Genomic DNA, 16,817 nt, shown 5'->3' on the forward strand with positions numbered 1-16,817 from the left:
CTCCATCCCCGCAGCTCTCGTACACATCAGACACAGAGCTCGACACACCAAAGCACCCTCTCCGAGTCGCAGTCTCTCCCATCCCAGAAAATAACACCCCCGAAGACCCGGTCGCCTCTCATTCTCATTCTCATCCACAACAACCGGAACTCGAACCGCTACAACCTCACTCACACCCAGAACCACACTCCGAACCCGTCCCAGCACCACAACCCGACTATGACCCTTCCATCGGCGCAAAGCCCTACTCCCCCTTCTACCGCCATGCAACAACACCCTCTGCAGCGTCCGCCATCGCCCGACTCACCTCGCAACGGAAACGGACGCGCAGCTTCGGCATCGCCAGCCCGATCGATGATCTGGAGAGCGGGTCGCGCCCGCCATGGAAGCGGCTGAGCGACGACGAGGCGCGCAATATGAGCACGACAAATCGCGAGTCGAAGCTGTGGGCGCAGAAGAAGAGGCACTTTGACTGTCTGAGCGGGCTGACCAAGAAGCAGCGCATGGCTGTCAAGATCGTGATCGCGGTCGTGGTGGTGGGCAGCATGGTGGCGATTGCGCTGGGGATCACGGCGGCAGTCGGCGGCGGGGTTTGGAGTGGGAATCATCGGTCGGAGCAGGTCCATTAGCCTGCGTCTTTTCTTTTCGTTCTTGTATATGTACAGAGTACTTTCTTGTAACTAACCAGTAACTACACTTTCTGCCTGAGTGCATTGGTGCCTGAGTGCCTGAAAATATTGCCTGAGGCACATAGGGCCGCCACGTGACGCACAGCCAAATAAATAAAGAAAATTCTGCGGCGATTCTCCTTCTCTTCTCTTTTCTCTCCCATACATCGAAAAGCCAACAGAGCCTGCCACGACCGTCGTCCAGCCTTCTTCACGGCGACGAGTTGCCTTCGGTCTGCGGACTGATCGGCTCTGGAGAGAAACTCCTTGACAGCTAATTCACCCCCGTTGCGTCTGACGATAGGGGGAATGTCAAGACGGGATACATTACTACCTTGTACCTTATTCGTATTAGACCCATCATTAGTGCAGTCACCTTGGTGACATCAGGATCCGTACTCTGTAGATTCTTGTAAATTCTTCAGTGCCAGAAACCTGCACTTGCCGTGCTGATCAGTGTTCATCACGACGACGGCCATCAGGGTTCGTGTCTGGCAGGGCTCGCAGGGGTCACCCCCTCCGACACGACTGACGACGCTGGAATGCGTTCGGCCGCACCTCATTGCCCTCTTGGATGATGAATGTCTGATGGATTTCAATGTAGAAAGGCTGAAAGAGCGCCACCCATTCATAACTACATTCCTGCTGGCGGTGCCGTCCCGAAGATCGCATGCCGGCGCTGCAATGTTGCCCAGGAGCCAACATGCCATCGTGCCATGGCGAATGCAGTCGTGCGTATACCTCCTGGATAAGCTCATGTTAAAAAGGTGGCCGGCCACTTGCTCGCCGAGAGCTTTTGGATTTGGATCAGAGGTGATTCTTTTCTTGCTGAACTCTCTGTACTTGTTGTGCCTGTGGTGCCTTGTTGTGTTCCCACCCCAAAGTCACTCTTTTTTTTATTGTTTCACTTAAAAACACTGCAATTACAAAAGACCACCTATAAAAAAATGAAGGGCTTGACTGGCGGCATTCCTCTTGCCGTGTTGGCGGCCACTGCGCACGCCCAGGGTGGTATCTACAAGGGCCCCCATGGCGACGACACCGGCAACGCCGCCAACATTGGCATCGAGAACAGTGCTTCCAACACTGCCAACCAAGACATCAAGGATGACCACTCCCAGTCGTGGAAGGGCCCGGGCCCCTGGTACGGACACCCATACTGGGCTCCCCCGCCTCCCGGCTGGAAGCGCGATGATATCAACGAGGGCCCTGCCGGCGACGACACTGGAAATACTGCCACCATCGGTATCGAGAATGAGGCCGAGTCGGAGACCACTCAGCACATCGAGGATGACCACTCTAAATCGTGGGAGGGCCACGGCCACCCTGGCTGGCCTTGGTGGAAGCGCGATGATATCAATGAAGGTCCTACCGGCGACGACACTGGCAATGTTGCCAACATTGGTATCGAGAACGAAGCCGAGTTTGAGACTAACCAGGCTATTGAGGATGACCACTCTAAATCGTGGGAGGGCCACGGCCACCCCGGCTGGCCTTGGTGGAAGCGCGATGACATCAATGAAGGTCCTACCGGCGACGACACTGGCAATGTTGCCAACATTGGTATCGAGAACGAAGCCGAGTTTGAGACTAACCAGGCTATTGAGGATGACCACTCTAAATCGTGGGAGGGCCACGGCCACCCCGGCTGGCCTTGGTGGAAGCGCGATGACATCAATCAAGGTCCTACCGGCGACGACACCGGCAACGCTGCCACCATCGATATCGAGAACGAAGCCGAGTCTGAGACCAACCAGGCTATTAAGGATGACCACTCCAAATCGTGGGAGGGCCACGGCCACCCCGGCTGGCCTTGGTGGAAGCGCGATGACATCAACGAGGGCCCTACTGGCGATGACACCGGCAACGCTGCTACCATTGGCCTCGAGAACGAGGCCGAGTCCGAGACCACTCAGCATATCAAGGACGACCACTCGTGGAACGCCAAGGGCTGGCCTTACTGGTACCCGGGTGCCCCCTACCCCTACCCCTACCCCTACCGGCAGCCTAACCACGGTGCGAACCGCCCTGCTCGCGGCTATCACACCGGCATGAAGGAAGCCCGCCACGTTATTGGTGATATCGACGAGGGTCCTCACGGCGACGACATTGGCAACGTGGCCTACATCCCCATCAAGAACGAGGCCAGCAATAAGTACAAGGGATCCTACAAGGATAACCACGCAGTGGACATCGACTACGCCTGGCCGTGGCACCAAAAGCGTGCCTTCGCTCCTTCCACCGGCAGCAACGAAGATGATGAGGGCTCCCAGCACTCCCCTTCAATCACCAACAACGAAATGTCCTACCCGGCCCCGGACACCCACGCTGCCAACCAGGAGGCCTGCCAGGCCCACGAGGTCACCCGCACTGTGACCATGACCCGCACCCACACGGCCATGGCCACCGAGACTGCTGTTGCTGTTGAGGACCCTCAGGAGGCTACGGGAACTTCCCTTCACGCCGTCCAGACTCCCGCCGCCAGCCAAGCTGTCCAGAGCGAGTACCCCAGCCAGGCCGTCCAGAACCCCAACCTGCACAGCGGCATGGCCAGCAACGCCGTCCCCATGGCCAGCTCCGTCGGCCACGGCTCCCAGGCTCCCGCCCCCGAGCCCACCCCAGTGGCCTACCACGCGCCCGCCGCGTCGCAACTCACCGTCGGTCAGGCCTCCGCCTACACCGTGATCCCCGTGTACGTCCCCGGCAGCGCCGCCCACGGCTCCGTCGTCATCCAGGCCAGCAGCACCCCTGCTTCATCCGCTGCCTTCCGCACGCACGCCCGCCCCACCGGTGCCTCGCCTGAGCAGAACGCGCGCTCTTCGTCCTCCGCCTCTGCGTCTGCCTCTCCCTCTTCTTCTCATGGACCTGTTTCCTTCACTGGTGCTGCCGGAAAACTTGCCCCCTCGGCTGGTGTCTTCACTGTCCTTGCCGGTGCTGCTGCTCTTGTTGCCTTTGCTCTGTAGAGGTGTTTTTTTTTTTTTTCTTTTCAACTTCCCTTCTTTTTGAATTGGTGGTTGCTGGTTGCTAGCCATTGCCTAAGCATATAGTTCTACCGCTCGTTTTTTTTTTTTTTTCTATCTCTCATGTGATACTGATCTACGTATGTTTCGGGATTGGGGTTTGCATTTGACTCTCGTCCTTGTCTTGAGCTTAATAATGAATTCCATCCATACTTCCATAGTTACCAATGAAACAATCAAAATTTAACACAACTCAAATTTCAACTTGAAACATCGGCCCCGCTTCTACAAACGTAGTTACGTATAGACCAAATGCTTACATTTCAGAGACTAGTTTCGCTTTTAGAATTCCGCACAAGATAGCTGAATCATGACATATTTCTCTTTTCAACCCAAAGCCCTAAAATTGTAATCTATTCCAACGTATATATATATATATATAATATATATATCCATCATCCAAGACCAAGAACCAAGAGTTATATACGCCCGCCCCGTGCACAGTTACTACACTCATCCTGCCGGATGACGCCGCCGAATATGCTCCCGCAAGTTATCGCTCCGGTTAAACCGCCTTCTGCAGCCCCGGGCCGTACAGCCAAAGGCACGCGGCGACACGTGGGTGCCCTGGATATGGCGCCACAAGTCGTTCTTGCGTTTAAAGGGCTCGCGATGGCGACACCCTTCCCATTTGCAGAAGATGGGCGGCGGGGTGGGAGTGTGAGTGTGAAAGTCAGACGAAGAGCTAAGCGGTTATTACTGATTAGATATGGTATATACGATTTGGGATGAAGTACTAACGGCGAAGCAATGGGTCCAGGCTCGTCGACAGGATGGTGGATGGATGAAATTGAAGCATTACTATGAGGCGGCGCAACCGGAGGGTGGGACCCATTCGCGCCGAGCCGTGGGTCCGGCATCGGGAGCGAGGGGACGCTAGCCGTATTTGATCTAGTGTCGACGAGGGGACCGGAAGGTATAGTATGAGTAGCACCTGGGATGGTGGACAAGAGAGCATGAAGAGAAGTACTATCTAGATTACCAAAGTCAAAGGCATAGCCTGTACCAGGGTAGCCGTGGAAAGGAGCTCCTAGCAAAGGAGACAGAGACATCATTGTCGAGTGCCAAGGTACTGCGGAGTTGGAGTTTGTGTCGGCAAGGCCACCGTCTGGCAGTGGCGACTCTGGTCGGGGTTCATATCTAGGAGAGGGTCCCATGATGATATGGATAAGTAAGAGATAGAGAATTGAACTCCTTGTTACTTCTGGAGTGAAAGTAATGCTTGCGAAAGAGCAGAGAGCCACACTTTAAATATGTGCTCAAGTCGCCTTATAGGATTCCTGGAAGCCGACGGCAAGGAATCCAGAAAACCATCAAATGTAGTGTAAGTACATGGTACTGAGCCTTCTTACATGCTCTGACGGCGAATGATGCGACAGGATGGGACAGAACAGGACGGGACAGAACTGAACGGAACTGGACGGGACGGAACTGGACGGACCAGAACAGGATGGGACAGAACAGGACTGAACAGAACAGGACTGAACAGAACAGGACTGAACAGAACAGAACAGGTCTGAACAGAACAGAACAGGACTGAACAGAACAGGACTGAACAGAACAGGACTGAACAGAACAGGACTGAACAGAACAGGACTGAACAGAACAGGATGGGACAGATATTGCACTGTTTCGCGCGGAATAGTGGAGATAATAAAACACACAGGCGCCAAGTGACAAGCTTGGAAGGGCGGGATACGAACGGGGGTGGGACCTCTGCCCTTGGGTGGTGCGGAGTCTGTTGGTTAGTACCTGCAGTGAGCCTCATACTACCCGGGACAGAATTCAGAAACGAAGAATCCTTCCTCACGAAGCAACTCTAGCGCCCAACACTGTATCCATTACTGTCCTATACGCTGCAGCGGCGTACCTTGACTGTACCGGGCGATCGCCTGACAGCACCACAACAAGATATCTGACAAGCGGCTAGCATGTTGATCTTATTTGAATCTCGAATAGTGGCGAAGCCTCAGGCCACACCTGACAACTTTTATTACAGCGCCGTACAGAGTACTTAGGTAGGTGTCTGGGAGGTGAAGAGTAAGCGATGCCATACTAGTATCCATACTTTCCTTATCATAGTTGCGGCCTGCAAGCTCGTAAAAAGGATACATTCTGGGCAGTGCTCTTCTTTCTAAACAATCCCAGCCTGATGCGTACAAACCTGTTTATCCAATATTTAAAATTCCAAATGCCGCTCTAAAGTTAAAACCAAACTACCTACATGTTTTAAACCGGCGGCTAAGAGCACCCGATCAATCGTCGATTTCTGGGGGAACCAGCAGTGGCCTTGGAAAACCCTGAATGCCAAGTACACTTAGATGGGAGACTCGCTCTTCAAATAGCGAGAGCTATTGGGAGGGAGGAAAAAAAAAAAAAATAAAAAATAAAAAGAGTAATTATTCTGTTCGCCCAGTGACTAGGTCTGCCTCGTCTTCATGGACGTGTTGCACTGCCTCACTCAGTCACTGTGTCTCCTTGCCCCCACTCCTTCTTTAATCTCCCCGTTGGAAAAGTGGCTGTGAAGGCGACAACGACAAGTTGACGTTCAGGCTATCATGGCTGCTTTATCTGACGTCCTGCGCCAGATCCCAGTTTTACGGCTCAAACACTTATTAAATGAATAGAAAGGAGTAGAGGCCGGCTCTATTTCTTGTAATCACGGCCTAATAAATATAAGTACATACGGGAAGAACATTAGATCGTAGGATAACCACACTACTCATGATAACCCCTATTAAAAAAAAAAAAAAAAAAGAAAAAAAAAACTTATGCCGCCTCAACATCTCCCGCAGCACGACGAGACTTGCGACCCTGTTCCGACCAAGGGAAATGCACAACAGGAGGCATGAAGCAGGTATTGCTAGGCTCTGCAAGACCCGCAAACGCATTATACCAGCACAGAAAACCACACATGATTCCAAAGAATCCCCCGGATTTACACAGGGGGCTGTTGGGCATACCCTGGGCGTCCCGAAGGAGGTATCCAAGTCCTAGCAGGAGGAGGGCAATATCGGCGCATAGGAACAGGGAGAAGAACGCGAGGGTTGATTTGAGGGTGCAAAGGGTCATGACGACGCAGAAGATGAACCAGCACTGGTGAATTGCTGAGTTAGTCGAGGAAGAAAGAATAGAACCAGTGCTTTTGATGGACTAACCATTAAATATAACCCAAAAGAGTCGTAGAACATATCAGTCTTCCCACCACCCTCCTCTAAAAGTTTTTCCATGATTTGGAAGCCGCCTGGTGTGAAGATGATACCGACTGAGATCCAGAATCCACCGAATGAAGAGAGAACACACGCTCCGAACGAGTTCCCGATAGCCATTTCCCTGAAACTGTCAGACCTGCGAGGGAAAAAGGGGACCAATATCTAAGAATAAAACTTACCACATACCAGCTAGTAGCTGGACCAACCCGCCGTATGCAAATGCAGGTGCAACGATGATGCTAGGCTCGGTGATATCCCGTGTCCTCATCTCGATACAACCCAAGAGAAAAGCACTCAGGCCAAAGGCACAGAGACCGAGAGGCGCCGGGTTGGCTGTCTTCTTCGGCGGGCGATAGAGGCCTGGCTGGAAAGCTCCACCAAAGGCTGGGAGACGAGACTCTGCTGTGATTGTATGGGTGAGGCCTGCGGAGTTGGCATAGTCTAGGTGAGAAGACCGGGCGCCTGGGTTCGGTTCGGAAGGGGGAGATGGGGTGGTGGCGTTTGTGATGGAGTTTTCGAGGCTATATTGGCCATATTTCTCAGATGTCTCGTTGGATGACATGGTTGCAGAGTTGATGAAGGATTTCTTATCTGCTAAGCAGGGCAGCAATGGTTTGCTTGGGAGTGTGAAAGAACAGGGGGTTCTTATAGACCCAGTATAGACGTTGGGACCACAATAATCGCAGCACTCCCCTCGTTTTCGTCATGGAGATCTGGGGGAGGACCACTGAGCTCCATTCATAATGACCACTACAGCTTTAGCCAATCTTGTCCGGCATTGAGGTCGGTAAGCCAAAAGGCCGCCAAGATAGCATGGCGGTGATCAATGTGGAATATGAAACGCAGAATAGGGTTTGACACTGTAAATCTCGAGCATACAGAGTTTAGAACCATGTTGTGCAACTCCAAGGTTCAAGCTAGCACACAGGTCAATATCGATCAGGGCTACGTCGAGTGGCCAACCCCAGAATCAAGAATGGAGAACGCGGAGTTGGACCGCGGGGGGGAAATGGCCAATTTTGATTCCATGGAACCATGGTCCCCGTCCTGGGAATCCGCCAAGAATCCAGATCCAACGGAAACGGTTCATATTGGACGGAGGAAGTCTTTTTTAAATTTGGTCGACGTCAATTGTCTTGTCCGGGCCAGCCAGTCGGCAGTTGGGCCCTCGCTAGGCCGCCACATGGCTACACCTAATCTGAGCTTTAACTCTACCGATGCGTTAGCCGGAACTTAGATCTACACAGCCTCTGGTCCACATAATTATCTTCATTCTTCTTCAGTCTCAGGGTCAAACTGCAAACCGCAACGCGGCCCTCACTTCCGCTCCTCCGCCATCGACGGAAGCGGAAGTGCGCACTCATCCCATGGATTCTGGCCAGGCAAGACGAAAGTTGCTGAATATAATCAGAAGGTCGTTGCGTAAATATTACAATATACCCATTGTATTCGGTTTCCGCGCGTTTCCGTCAAGTATATGAGCGTAGAGCGCGGTAACCGCCGTAAGTGTGCGAATTATCACCATGCAGGACTATGCTTGGTTAGACTGGGGAATGGTTTATTATTGGATTATCAGAAACGGCCTATGAATTGATTATCGACTGCTGAGGACGGTCTGAAGGAGACCACGGCTGTTCTTCGCAGCATTACCGATGTGCTTCCCGATTCCCCACAAGGACAGTCATAGCTCTACAGCAAGCCAGTTAGGGCTCGTTAATACATTGGGTCCGTTGAGACTACCCATAAGGCCAAGATTTCAATATAAGATCCCCTGGAATTGGTTCACCAGTCTATAAGTCAAACATGATGCGTCAGGAGATATCCCAGTCGGTTCCATGCACACATCCAGGAAGTGGTAAGACGTATAGACGCTAACCTGATTGCTACTCACATTCTCAACTATGTTTTTCGAGTTGGAGAAAGGGAAGTGGAAGTAAAAATGGCATTCGATCTCGAGCTATTCTACGCCACTAGCTAGTGAACATGCCAATCATCTTCCGGTTGCCATTCCCAAGACAGCAGCACCTGCTTGTGAACCCTTACAGCCACCATTCCCAACTCTCTCTCATCAAGCAGCTCAACCATTTGTTCCCTTATGCCCTTCCAAATACTCTCCGAATTGTGCAGCACGCCAACTGAAATAGTCTGTGCACACTCACATGGATCGTCGCTACCTCCGTGCCGATCACACCCAACTGTCAAAATGCCTTCTTGATTGATATTTTCCTTTATTGCCCGAGCCAACTCATCCCAGGAGTAAAGTATCTCGTCGAATGGCTTGACTGGGTGTAGGGCATCTCCCATAAGGGCGGATGGGGCCACTATTTCAACTCTGATAATGTGCGGCAGCGGCTGGGTTAGACCTTGGCCCTGATCTTGGCCTAGGTCTTGAAGAAGTGGAAGAACGGCGGAGAGGTAATGCTGTATGTCCCTTGCACAGGACACCCATGTATCGTCTACCTTATCTCTCCCTCGACTAGCTAATATCGAAATCGTAGGAACGCCTCCACGTTCTCTGCAAAATCTCCATGTCTGTAGCATAACATTGATGTCTGTATATGCCACCTTCCATTCCACCAGTATCTCCCGGACACGCTGCATAACATTGCTTTCGGGCGCATAGAGAGGCTCATAAAACGGATGGGATGGTCTTAGAAACTCTATATCCATGGGCAGTTTGCACAGATACGGGCCTCCGGCGCGGAGGTCTTCATTGATGAATCCGCCAGCGGAGACAGGGGTTATATCAGGATCGGAAATGCAATGGAGGGCTCGGCGGCGGCGGCCGTCTGGACCTAGAATGCCAGGCTGGGCGAAGGCTGGGTCGTCGTAGGTTGTGGGGAACAGTTTGGGAGAGGCGTAGGCTAGTTCATAGTCTGATCCCCGGGCATCAAAGAGGCCGCTTGTAGGTTGGGACATGGTAGAATGTAAAATATTAAGGAGTTAAATATAATCTGAGCAAAGAAGCAATTATTGTATAGATGAATATATGAAGAGGTTTCCAAGTGGTTGCTATTAACGGCCTTTTCTGGGAAGGCCGCTCCGTAGAACTCAGCAACGACTCCTGATATTGTGTGGAAGGAGCGAGGGTACTATTTTGCGCTTGGGTTCTATTGCAAGCAGCCATCTATTACAGTCACTATCCCTACTGATGGTGTCCGTGAAGTCGCCATTCTATGAAAAGTGGACATTTCCTGCCTAGACATACTTAACGCCGTGGAGCTTTACCAAAGCATAAATATTACGGCCAGAGATGTACACTCCGACCACGCCTCCAGTATTCCCATTCCCAAGTGATTTACATTGCGCCCGATTCAAGCAGGGTGATGGAAGATCGTCGAACCTGGATACGAGGATGTCGATTTCTCATCATGTCGTATTCGGGGAGGGCAACCCAGATTTATCAGCAACGCCGCGACAGCCCGGTAATAAAGCAATATAAATACATAGTCAGGGCCCTGGGTCCTAGAGGGTAAAATTGGTATTCCAAAATGAATCGCCTCCCTTATTCCATCGTCGACGTCTTCTCGACCGTGCCCTACAAAGGCAACCCGCTCGCAGTTGTCGCCAACACGACCGACTCTCTCACCAAAACCCAAATGCAATTAATTTCTCGCCAATTCAATCTCTCGGAAGCAACATTCGTATGTCCTCCTACAAAGCCCAGCGCTATCTACCGGCTACGCTCGTTTCTCCCTAATGGCGAAGAGGTCTTTGGAGCGGGCCATAATTCTCTCGGCGCTTGGTGGTATATTATCAATTCCCAGCTGCTACAGCGGGAGGATATTTCGGGGTCCAATGTATACCATCAAGAGTTAGGCGACGATGTCCTTCCAGTCGAAGTGTCTGGGTCAACCCAGACCCAGCTTAACATTACCATGCGTCAGGGAGGCACTCAGTTCCTGGATAAGCACCCAAACAAGTCAACTCTCGCCAATGCTCTGGGAATCAATCCCTCAGACATCGGCTTTGAATATGATCAAAAGATCCTATCCGAACCTCAGGTGGTGACTACCTCTCCTGCACGGCATCTTCTCGTCCCCGTCCGCGATAAACAGGTACTGGATCGCATCGACTTCTCGGATTCGGAAGCATTGAGTCGAGAGCTAGCTAAGACCAACAGCTACAACAGTGGTATATACGCGTTTACGCTCGTCAATAGCGAAGAGAATATCTTGAAGTTGGAAGCCCGGTTCATGAGTCCGGGCATGGGGAATGAAGACCCGGCCACCGGATCCGCGGCAGGCCCGCTGGCCGCATTACTATTCAAGAACGGTATCATAGATCATGCAGATGGTGGTAAAGCCGAGATACAAGTTGTCCAGGGCATGAAGAAAGGCCGACGGTGTGTGATGGACTTGACTGTGCATAAGGATTCGGGATCGGACATGGTGGATATTCGTATCTCAGGAACTGCTGTGCTTGTGGCAGAGGGTAATATAGCGATTCCGCCTGTAGGGGTCGGCTTCTAGAGATTATGTTAGTGGGCCATCAAACTATATCTGACGTCTAAATTAAACGGACCAGTCAAACGAGCAAGTTCTGGAGATCCATATTTCGGTGTCTATAGTTTGAGCGATTAGCGATGGCTACATTATCAACCGCTAGCTCATAAAGCAAAAGGTAATCGGAAAGCATAACAACCGGCCGAGTGGCCTAATGGTAAGGCGTTGCTTTCCGGTTAGGAAATCAGCAAAGATTGCGCGTTCGAGTCGCGTCTTGGTCGTTTCTTTTTTATTCCTTTTTTGCCCCACCACATACAACATCCAACCAAGTCTACCAATAATAGACCATTGATTTCGTCAGCACTTGACCGGTCAGAGTCATTGTCTGATTATGCATTATGATCATATGTTTGAGTTATTGTATATGAGATATTCTTTATGTTGGGGCGAGGATCAATGTTACGGAGTAGGTCGCCTTGTGAATTATATCTCCACTCTACTCCGAATACCGCTGCCAGAACTTCACAAGGCCGACTATATATATAATTTTCTTTCTTTCTTTCTTTCTTTTTTTTTTTTTTTTTTTTGGGGAGGACGCGCTTTCTGAGATGAGGGTTTCGGTAACGGAGCCTGGGATATGCTGAATACGATTTTTGAGGTCGTGCGTATACCAGGTCATTACTGCTGATGAGACATGCAACCTGCTGGACTCCAATAAACAGCAGCACTCCTACACCATGTTGGATCACATTTCTTCCAACATTTTTATGGCCGAACCACAATGAGAGTATCAATAGCAGAAAGCAAATAACCAATTTGGGGCTATCAAGCAGATTTCCTATCGACAACAGACGAGCTACCTAACATGGCCATCCACTAGATCCTCGCAGAAAGCTTCTGCACTGTATCCTCCAACGGATAATCTGATCTGACGCGACTCCGAACCCTTTCTGCATCGACAGGCTTGACGAAACGCGCCTCAGTGGCAGGGTTATACCCAACCCCAGATGCAGCAACAATCTCCGCATCAGAGAGTTTCGGATTCGTACCTCCATCCGCCCGCTTATACACCGTCACCACCACCGCACCACCTAGACCCAGGTTATGCTGCAGCGCTACCGAGGTATTCTCTACAAGACGGTTATTCGCCCATCCGCGCAGCTGCCATGTCAGTTCTGCACACTGCGCTAGCCCTGTAGCCCCAAGCGGGTGGCCCTTTGAGATCAGTCCACCGGACGGGTTAATGACGGGACCCTTGCCGCCGTAGGTGATATCGCCGCGGCGGACGAGCTCATGGGCTTTACCGGGTTCCGAGAAACCAAGACAGTCGAGAAGGATGAGCTCATTCGCAGAGAAACAGTCGTGCAGTTCGCAGACAGAGACATCCTTTGACGTGACGCCTGCTTCGGCCATGGCCTGTGTCACTGCGCGCTTCGTCATTCCCCAGCCGACGAGGTCAATGGCGCTTCCTGAGTAGACGGATGGGTCGTCGGTGAGGAGTTGCTGGCCTGCAATTAGGATTGCTTGGGACTTCAGGTGTGGGCGGGCGTCGAGGAAGCCCTGCGAAACGACCACGGCGGCGGCGGCGCCGTCGCTGGTTGGACTACATTGAAGCTTTGTGAGCGGAGCGTGAATAACACCGGAGTCTAGAATCTCTTGCAGAGTATATGCGGTTCGGAATTGGGAGTATGGGTTGCGCTGGGAGTGCTCGTGCGAGACACGGGCGATCTCGGCGAAGTCTTCTGCCTTTGCGCCGTACCTAAGCTTTGTGTTAGTATGTATTGCCAGGTATACTCGGGGAAATTGAAAGGGCTGCATACTTCTTCATGTACTCGACGCCAGCATTTGCAAAGTACTGCGCATTCCTCGGACTCTTATGCTTCCCATGCGTCTTCTCCATCAGTGCTGTAGATGGGCCAACAGAACTCGGGCGGTCGTCCCAAACCGACTTGATAGACCCAGGGCGCATCTGCTCAAAGCCCAAAACTAAAACGCAGTTGGCGCCTCCGTTCTTCACCAACGTCCGGGCAAGATGCAGCCCAGCGGAACCAGTTGCGCAGGCGTTATTTGTGTTGTATATTGGGATGGATGTCTGTCCAAACTGATAGAAAATACGCTGTCCACTGGTGGTATCGCCATAGCAGTAGCAGGCAATACCGGCCTCAACATCATCGTACGTGATTTTCGCATCTTGCATTGCCTTCACTCCGGCCTCATATCCGAGCTCTGGGTACTCTCTAGTACGGCGCGGTTTGAGGAATTGGGTCATGCCCACTCCTAGGACGTAGGTATTCGATTGCGGCATTGTGTATATGCGTCAGTTGTATGGCTTGTAGATAATATCGAGAATAGGGCTGCGTCGTGGAAGAATTCGTGGGGTCAAGTATATTTAAGCTGCAGATGTGGTGTTCCTCCCGGCCGAGGTCCGACTGCTTTGCCTTGGATCCCCCGCACGCCCCAGCTGTCACTTCTCATACAGCCGACTAGAGAACCAAGGTCGGTCTAGAACGTTATAGTGCAGATGGAACAGCGATAAATGGTTGCTTCTGAGTTGAAGTGGTCTGAAACATGCGCTTGATATTATGAAGCCCCCGTTCATTATTTAGTCCATGGCATATGAGACCCGACATGCATTATGATCGCGCATAGTTCTGGTGCCAGGTATAATCTCTATTCTCGACCAACAACTGCTTAATAGCATCTCTAGGCTTCGTCGGCTCTCTCCCAAGAACATCTCGCATTAGCCCATCCGTTGTCCGAAGTTCCCCCTTTGCAATATCCTCCCACCACGTCGCAACCATTTCAAAGAACGCCCGTGGCTTCCCACCCTGATCATTCACACCATTCACACGAGCATACTCCTCAGACGAGACAATCTCGAATTTCACCTGCCGAGAAGTCGTCTCATTGAGGACCTCCACCAGTTCTTTCGTGGTAATCGTCTCTTCCGAAGTAAACAGCACGGTTTGGTTCTCGTAGCCGCCGCGGATCATGATTCGGGCGGTTGCTTCGCCGAGCTCTGTGCGTCGAGTCCAGGCTATCTCTCCGTCGGCGGGGAGCCGAACGGCTGTAGTGTCTGGGTACCAGTTTATGAAAACGGGGAAGGCTTCTGCGTAGACGCCTTCTCGGATGGCAGTGTAGGTGAGGCCGGATCTGCAATGGTTAGTATTTATAACGGTCATTACCAGGAAAAGAATACATACTCTTTAAGAAGTCTCTCCGTGACGAGGTGGACTTGCTGAACAGCAGCCTTGGAGTTATCCGAGAAGCCACCAAACGCAAGCGATGTATACCAGACGTGCTTCACGCCCGCTCGCTTGGCAGCATTTATGAGCCTCCGATGCTGCTTATCACGTCGCTCATTATCGAAAACATTCGTGCTCACGAAAAGCAAATTCTCGACACCACGTAACCCCGAATCAAGCGATTCTTCATCGTCGTAATTGACATGCCGGAACACGATTCCGCGGTCCTCAAAGCGTGCCCTGTTCTTGTCCGAGGAGGATGCCGCGGCGAATTGGGAGCGGTCGACATTGTCCACGAAATATTCGAGGACTTGCTCGCCGAGACCACCGGTTGCACCGGTTATGAGATATTTGAGAGACATTTGGAGTTGAGCTGCGATGTTGGTGGGAAACGGTTATACCAAGGCAGTATCAGTAGAAGTTTAGTAGAGCATCTAAGCGGATGCAGGCTTTGTGTGACATGGCGAGTATCATGATTTCTTTTATACTTCAGATTGCCAAAATAAACGACTTAAACACTTCCATGTGGTGGGGATGGATGGCCCCCATGTAACGCTGCTTGATAATAAGCATCATTGGTAAGCGTCGGGGAGAATCGTCTCCGATCTGCTCGAGCGCAAAGTGTCCGCGAAATGTCCGACTATCCGATCATGGCTCAACCAATCTGGGATAGATTTGTCTTCGTATGTGAGCTCTGACCTCATCGATCTAATTGAGGAGTAGCTGAAGCGTTGTTCACTTGGATCGTGGACTGGACCTGCAATAATCTCTTCTTATCAGGAACTAGTTAACTAACTTACTTAGTTAACTTAGATAACTATATATTACGTAATACAACACATCACGTGGATCTATTTCCTATCTGATCTCCACGGATCGAAGGCTTGAGCTTCAATCTCTTTCCCCGCGAAGAGCGAAGTGACGACTCCGCCGTCACAATGGAAGATCGCTCATTGCGCAGACTTCCAAGATAATAATAAGATCATGTCGTCCCACAGATCTCAATTTTCGGACGAAAGCATCACCCACCAGGAACAAGAAGATCGTCCCGTTGAAAGGCAACGGAAGCGACGGGCGAATCTCTACGATGCTGTGGCTGGTTAGTTGCTCTACAAACAGGCCTCTACAAAAATTTAGTACTGATATCGGGAAGGTCGCGTGAACGCGCACGGGTTTATCCCCGCCACTCCATACGCCTCTAAATACCGCGACACAGCGTCATCCAGTAGCCGGGCCCTCCCTCCAGAAGAGGTTCTCTTCCGTCGAGAGGGCATGCCAGTTCGCTACGAGGAGACGGATCGATATTTTGCACACGAATCTCTGCCGGCTGACAAGCCGCTTCCGAGCTCCGAGCTCCTAGAGTCCATCCACGCCTACACCGCGGACTATTACGACCAGGCAGTTGGACCGAATGGGCGAGCCAACCAGTATAGCATGAACGGCAAGTCATTGATGTTCATGGGTGTGCTTCTGGAGGAATTGGCTAAGGAATCGCTGGGTGACACTGGTGACTTGGCGCTGGTTGAAGGGGATGATTTGCCGACGGACGAGCCGGCTTCGAAACTTGGGAGAAGGATGGGACGGAAGCGAGCGAATAGTCGGCGCAGCAGCATCTATGCAAGCTCTGGTGAAGATTTGGATAGTGTTGTGAAACGGAAGAAGCGGTCTAAGAAGCGAAGATTGACCCACCGGGCTTCTACTACTGATATCGATACGGAGCCTGAGGGTAGACGGTGAGGCCCACGAACCGTTAGCGCAGCGGATGTGAGACTTCTAAATGGTTCATTCGAAGCACGGCTGCTATAGCGCTCTGTCCTGCGTTTCTGGCCGGATATTTGCATGACAGTCGAACATGAGGTCGTCGAGCGGCCTTGGCTCTGCGCGACGATGTTTCTCCGACATTAGACGGCCACCGGCATCACCGGTTATATTCCGAGATTCCTGCGGGAAACTTGGAATTAAAACCTGGCTATCGCTTCTCCGATACCCCCTCCACTTTCCCCGCGAGTGATCTCAGGCAAGGGATGCCTTGGCCTCGAAGCTAGTGCCGGCATATCGGATGCGTCGAGATTCGGTGAAAGAATTCCGAGCCGGTGGAACAATTTCATCATCGCATGCATGTCTATGAGGGGCATTTGCTGGTCTTCAAATAACCAGCGGTCAGCGGTGGATTTCCGATTTTGCGCGCGAACCAGCCTCTTTCCTGCATTTGCTTCCTTTTTTGTTG

The 16,817-nt window shown here is 51.6% G+C and overlaps 9 protein-coding genes and 1 non-coding gene across 10 annotated transcripts; 5 read left to right on the forward strand and 5 right to left on the reverse strand.

Annotated features, from left to right (window-relative positions):
- Window positions 1-215: 215 nt before the first annotated feature.
- On the forward strand, window positions 216-623 carry ASPSYDRAFT_103123 (uncharacterized protein; the record flags this gene model as incomplete). Its single annotated transcript, XM_040839778.1, has 1 exon — window positions 216-623. A coding segment is annotated over one exon (408 nt), but the record flags the coding sequence as incomplete, so codon positions are not given.
- Window positions 624-1,615: 992 nt separating this feature from the next.
- CweA (putative GPI anchored protein) lies at window positions 1,616-3,631 on the forward strand (the record flags this gene model as incomplete). The annotated part of the gene is made up of 1 exon (XM_040844258.1): window positions 1,616-3,631. The coding sequence occupies one exon, from the start codon at window positions 1,616-1,618 to the stop codon at window positions 3,629-3,631; it is 2,016 nt and encodes a 671-aa protein (XP_040708047.1).
- A 257-nt stretch (window positions 3,632-3,888) lies between these two features.
- ASPSYDRAFT_63937 (uncharacterized protein) lies at window positions 3,889-5,197 on the reverse strand (the record flags this gene model as incomplete). The annotated part of the gene is made up of 4 exons (XM_040850263.1): window positions 4,430-5,197; window positions 4,225-4,387; window positions 3,949-4,028; window positions 3,889-3,913 (listed from the first exon to the last, which is right to left on the reverse strand). Exons 1-4 carry the CDS (start codon window positions 4,843-4,845, stop codon window positions 3,889-3,891), a joined length of 684 nt encoding a protein of 227 aa, XP_040708048.1. The 5' UTR covers window positions 4,846-5,197.
- A 1,102-nt stretch (window positions 5,198-6,299) lies between these two features.
- On the reverse strand, window positions 6,300-7,462 carry ASPSYDRAFT_1155556 (acetate uptake transporter family protein; the record flags this gene model as incomplete). Its single annotated transcript, XM_040840019.1, has 3 exons — window positions 6,300-6,784; window positions 6,847-7,021; window positions 7,080-7,462. 3 exons carry the CDS (start codon window positions 7,460-7,462, stop codon window positions 6,458-6,460), a joined length of 885 nt encoding a protein of 294 aa, XP_040708049.1. The 3' UTR covers window positions 6,300-6,457.
- A 1,412-nt stretch (window positions 7,463-8,874) lies between these two features.
- Window positions 8,875-9,819, reverse strand: ASPSYDRAFT_84264 (uncharacterized protein; the record flags this gene model as incomplete). The annotated part of the gene is made up of 1 exon (XM_040851324.1): window positions 8,875-9,819. One exon carries the CDS (start codon window positions 9,817-9,819, stop codon window positions 8,875-8,877), a length of 945 nt encoding a protein of 314 aa, XP_040708050.1.
- Window positions 9,820-10,391: 572 nt separating this feature from the next.
- ASPSYDRAFT_84265 (PhzF family phenazine biosynthesis protein) lies at window positions 10,392-11,372 on the forward strand (the record flags this gene model as incomplete). Its single annotated transcript, XM_040851325.1, has 1 exon — window positions 10,392-11,372. The coding sequence occupies one exon, from the start codon at window positions 10,392-10,394 to the stop codon at window positions 11,370-11,372; it is 981 nt and encodes a 326-aa protein (XP_040708051.1).
- Window positions 11,373-11,545: 173 nt separating this feature from the next.
- On the forward strand, window positions 11,546-11,626 carry ASPSYDRAFT_t10. The gene has a single exon. It is a non-coding gene; the product is annotated as a tRNA-Arg (tRNA).
- Window positions 11,627-12,221: 595 nt separating this feature from the next.
- On the reverse strand, window positions 12,222-13,650 carry ASPSYDRAFT_53776 (uncharacterized protein; the record flags this gene model as incomplete). The annotated part of the gene is made up of 2 exons (XM_040848743.1): window positions 12,222-13,104; window positions 13,166-13,650. The coding sequence occupies 2 exons, from the start codon at window positions 13,648-13,650 to the stop codon at window positions 12,222-12,224; spliced, it is 1,368 nt and encodes a 455-aa protein (XP_040708052.1).
- Window positions 13,651-13,978: 328 nt separating this feature from the next.
- ASPSYDRAFT_140605 (putative NmrA-like family protein) lies at window positions 13,979-14,952 on the reverse strand (the record flags this gene model as incomplete). Its single annotated transcript, XM_040841064.1, has 2 exons — window positions 13,979-14,498; window positions 14,549-14,952. 2 exons carry the CDS (start codon window positions 14,950-14,952, stop codon window positions 13,979-13,981), a joined length of 924 nt encoding a protein of 307 aa, XP_040708053.1.
- A 622-nt stretch (window positions 14,953-15,574) lies between these two features.
- On the forward strand, window positions 15,575-16,327 carry ASPSYDRAFT_141115 (uncharacterized protein; the record flags this gene model as incomplete). Its single annotated transcript, XM_040841110.1, has 2 exons — window positions 15,575-15,689; window positions 15,744-16,327. 2 exons carry the CDS (start codon window positions 15,575-15,577, stop codon window positions 16,325-16,327), a joined length of 699 nt encoding a protein of 232 aa, XP_040708054.1.
- Window positions 16,328-16,817: the final 490 nt, after the last annotated feature.

This window comes from Aspergillus sydowii (assembly GCF_001890705.1).
Source record: "Aspergillus sydowii CBS 593.65 unplaced genomic scaffold ASPSYscaffold_1, whole genome shotgun sequence".
Lineage (NCBI taxonomy): Eukaryota > Fungi > Ascomycota > Eurotiomycetes > Eurotiales > Aspergillaceae > Aspergillus > Aspergillus sydowii.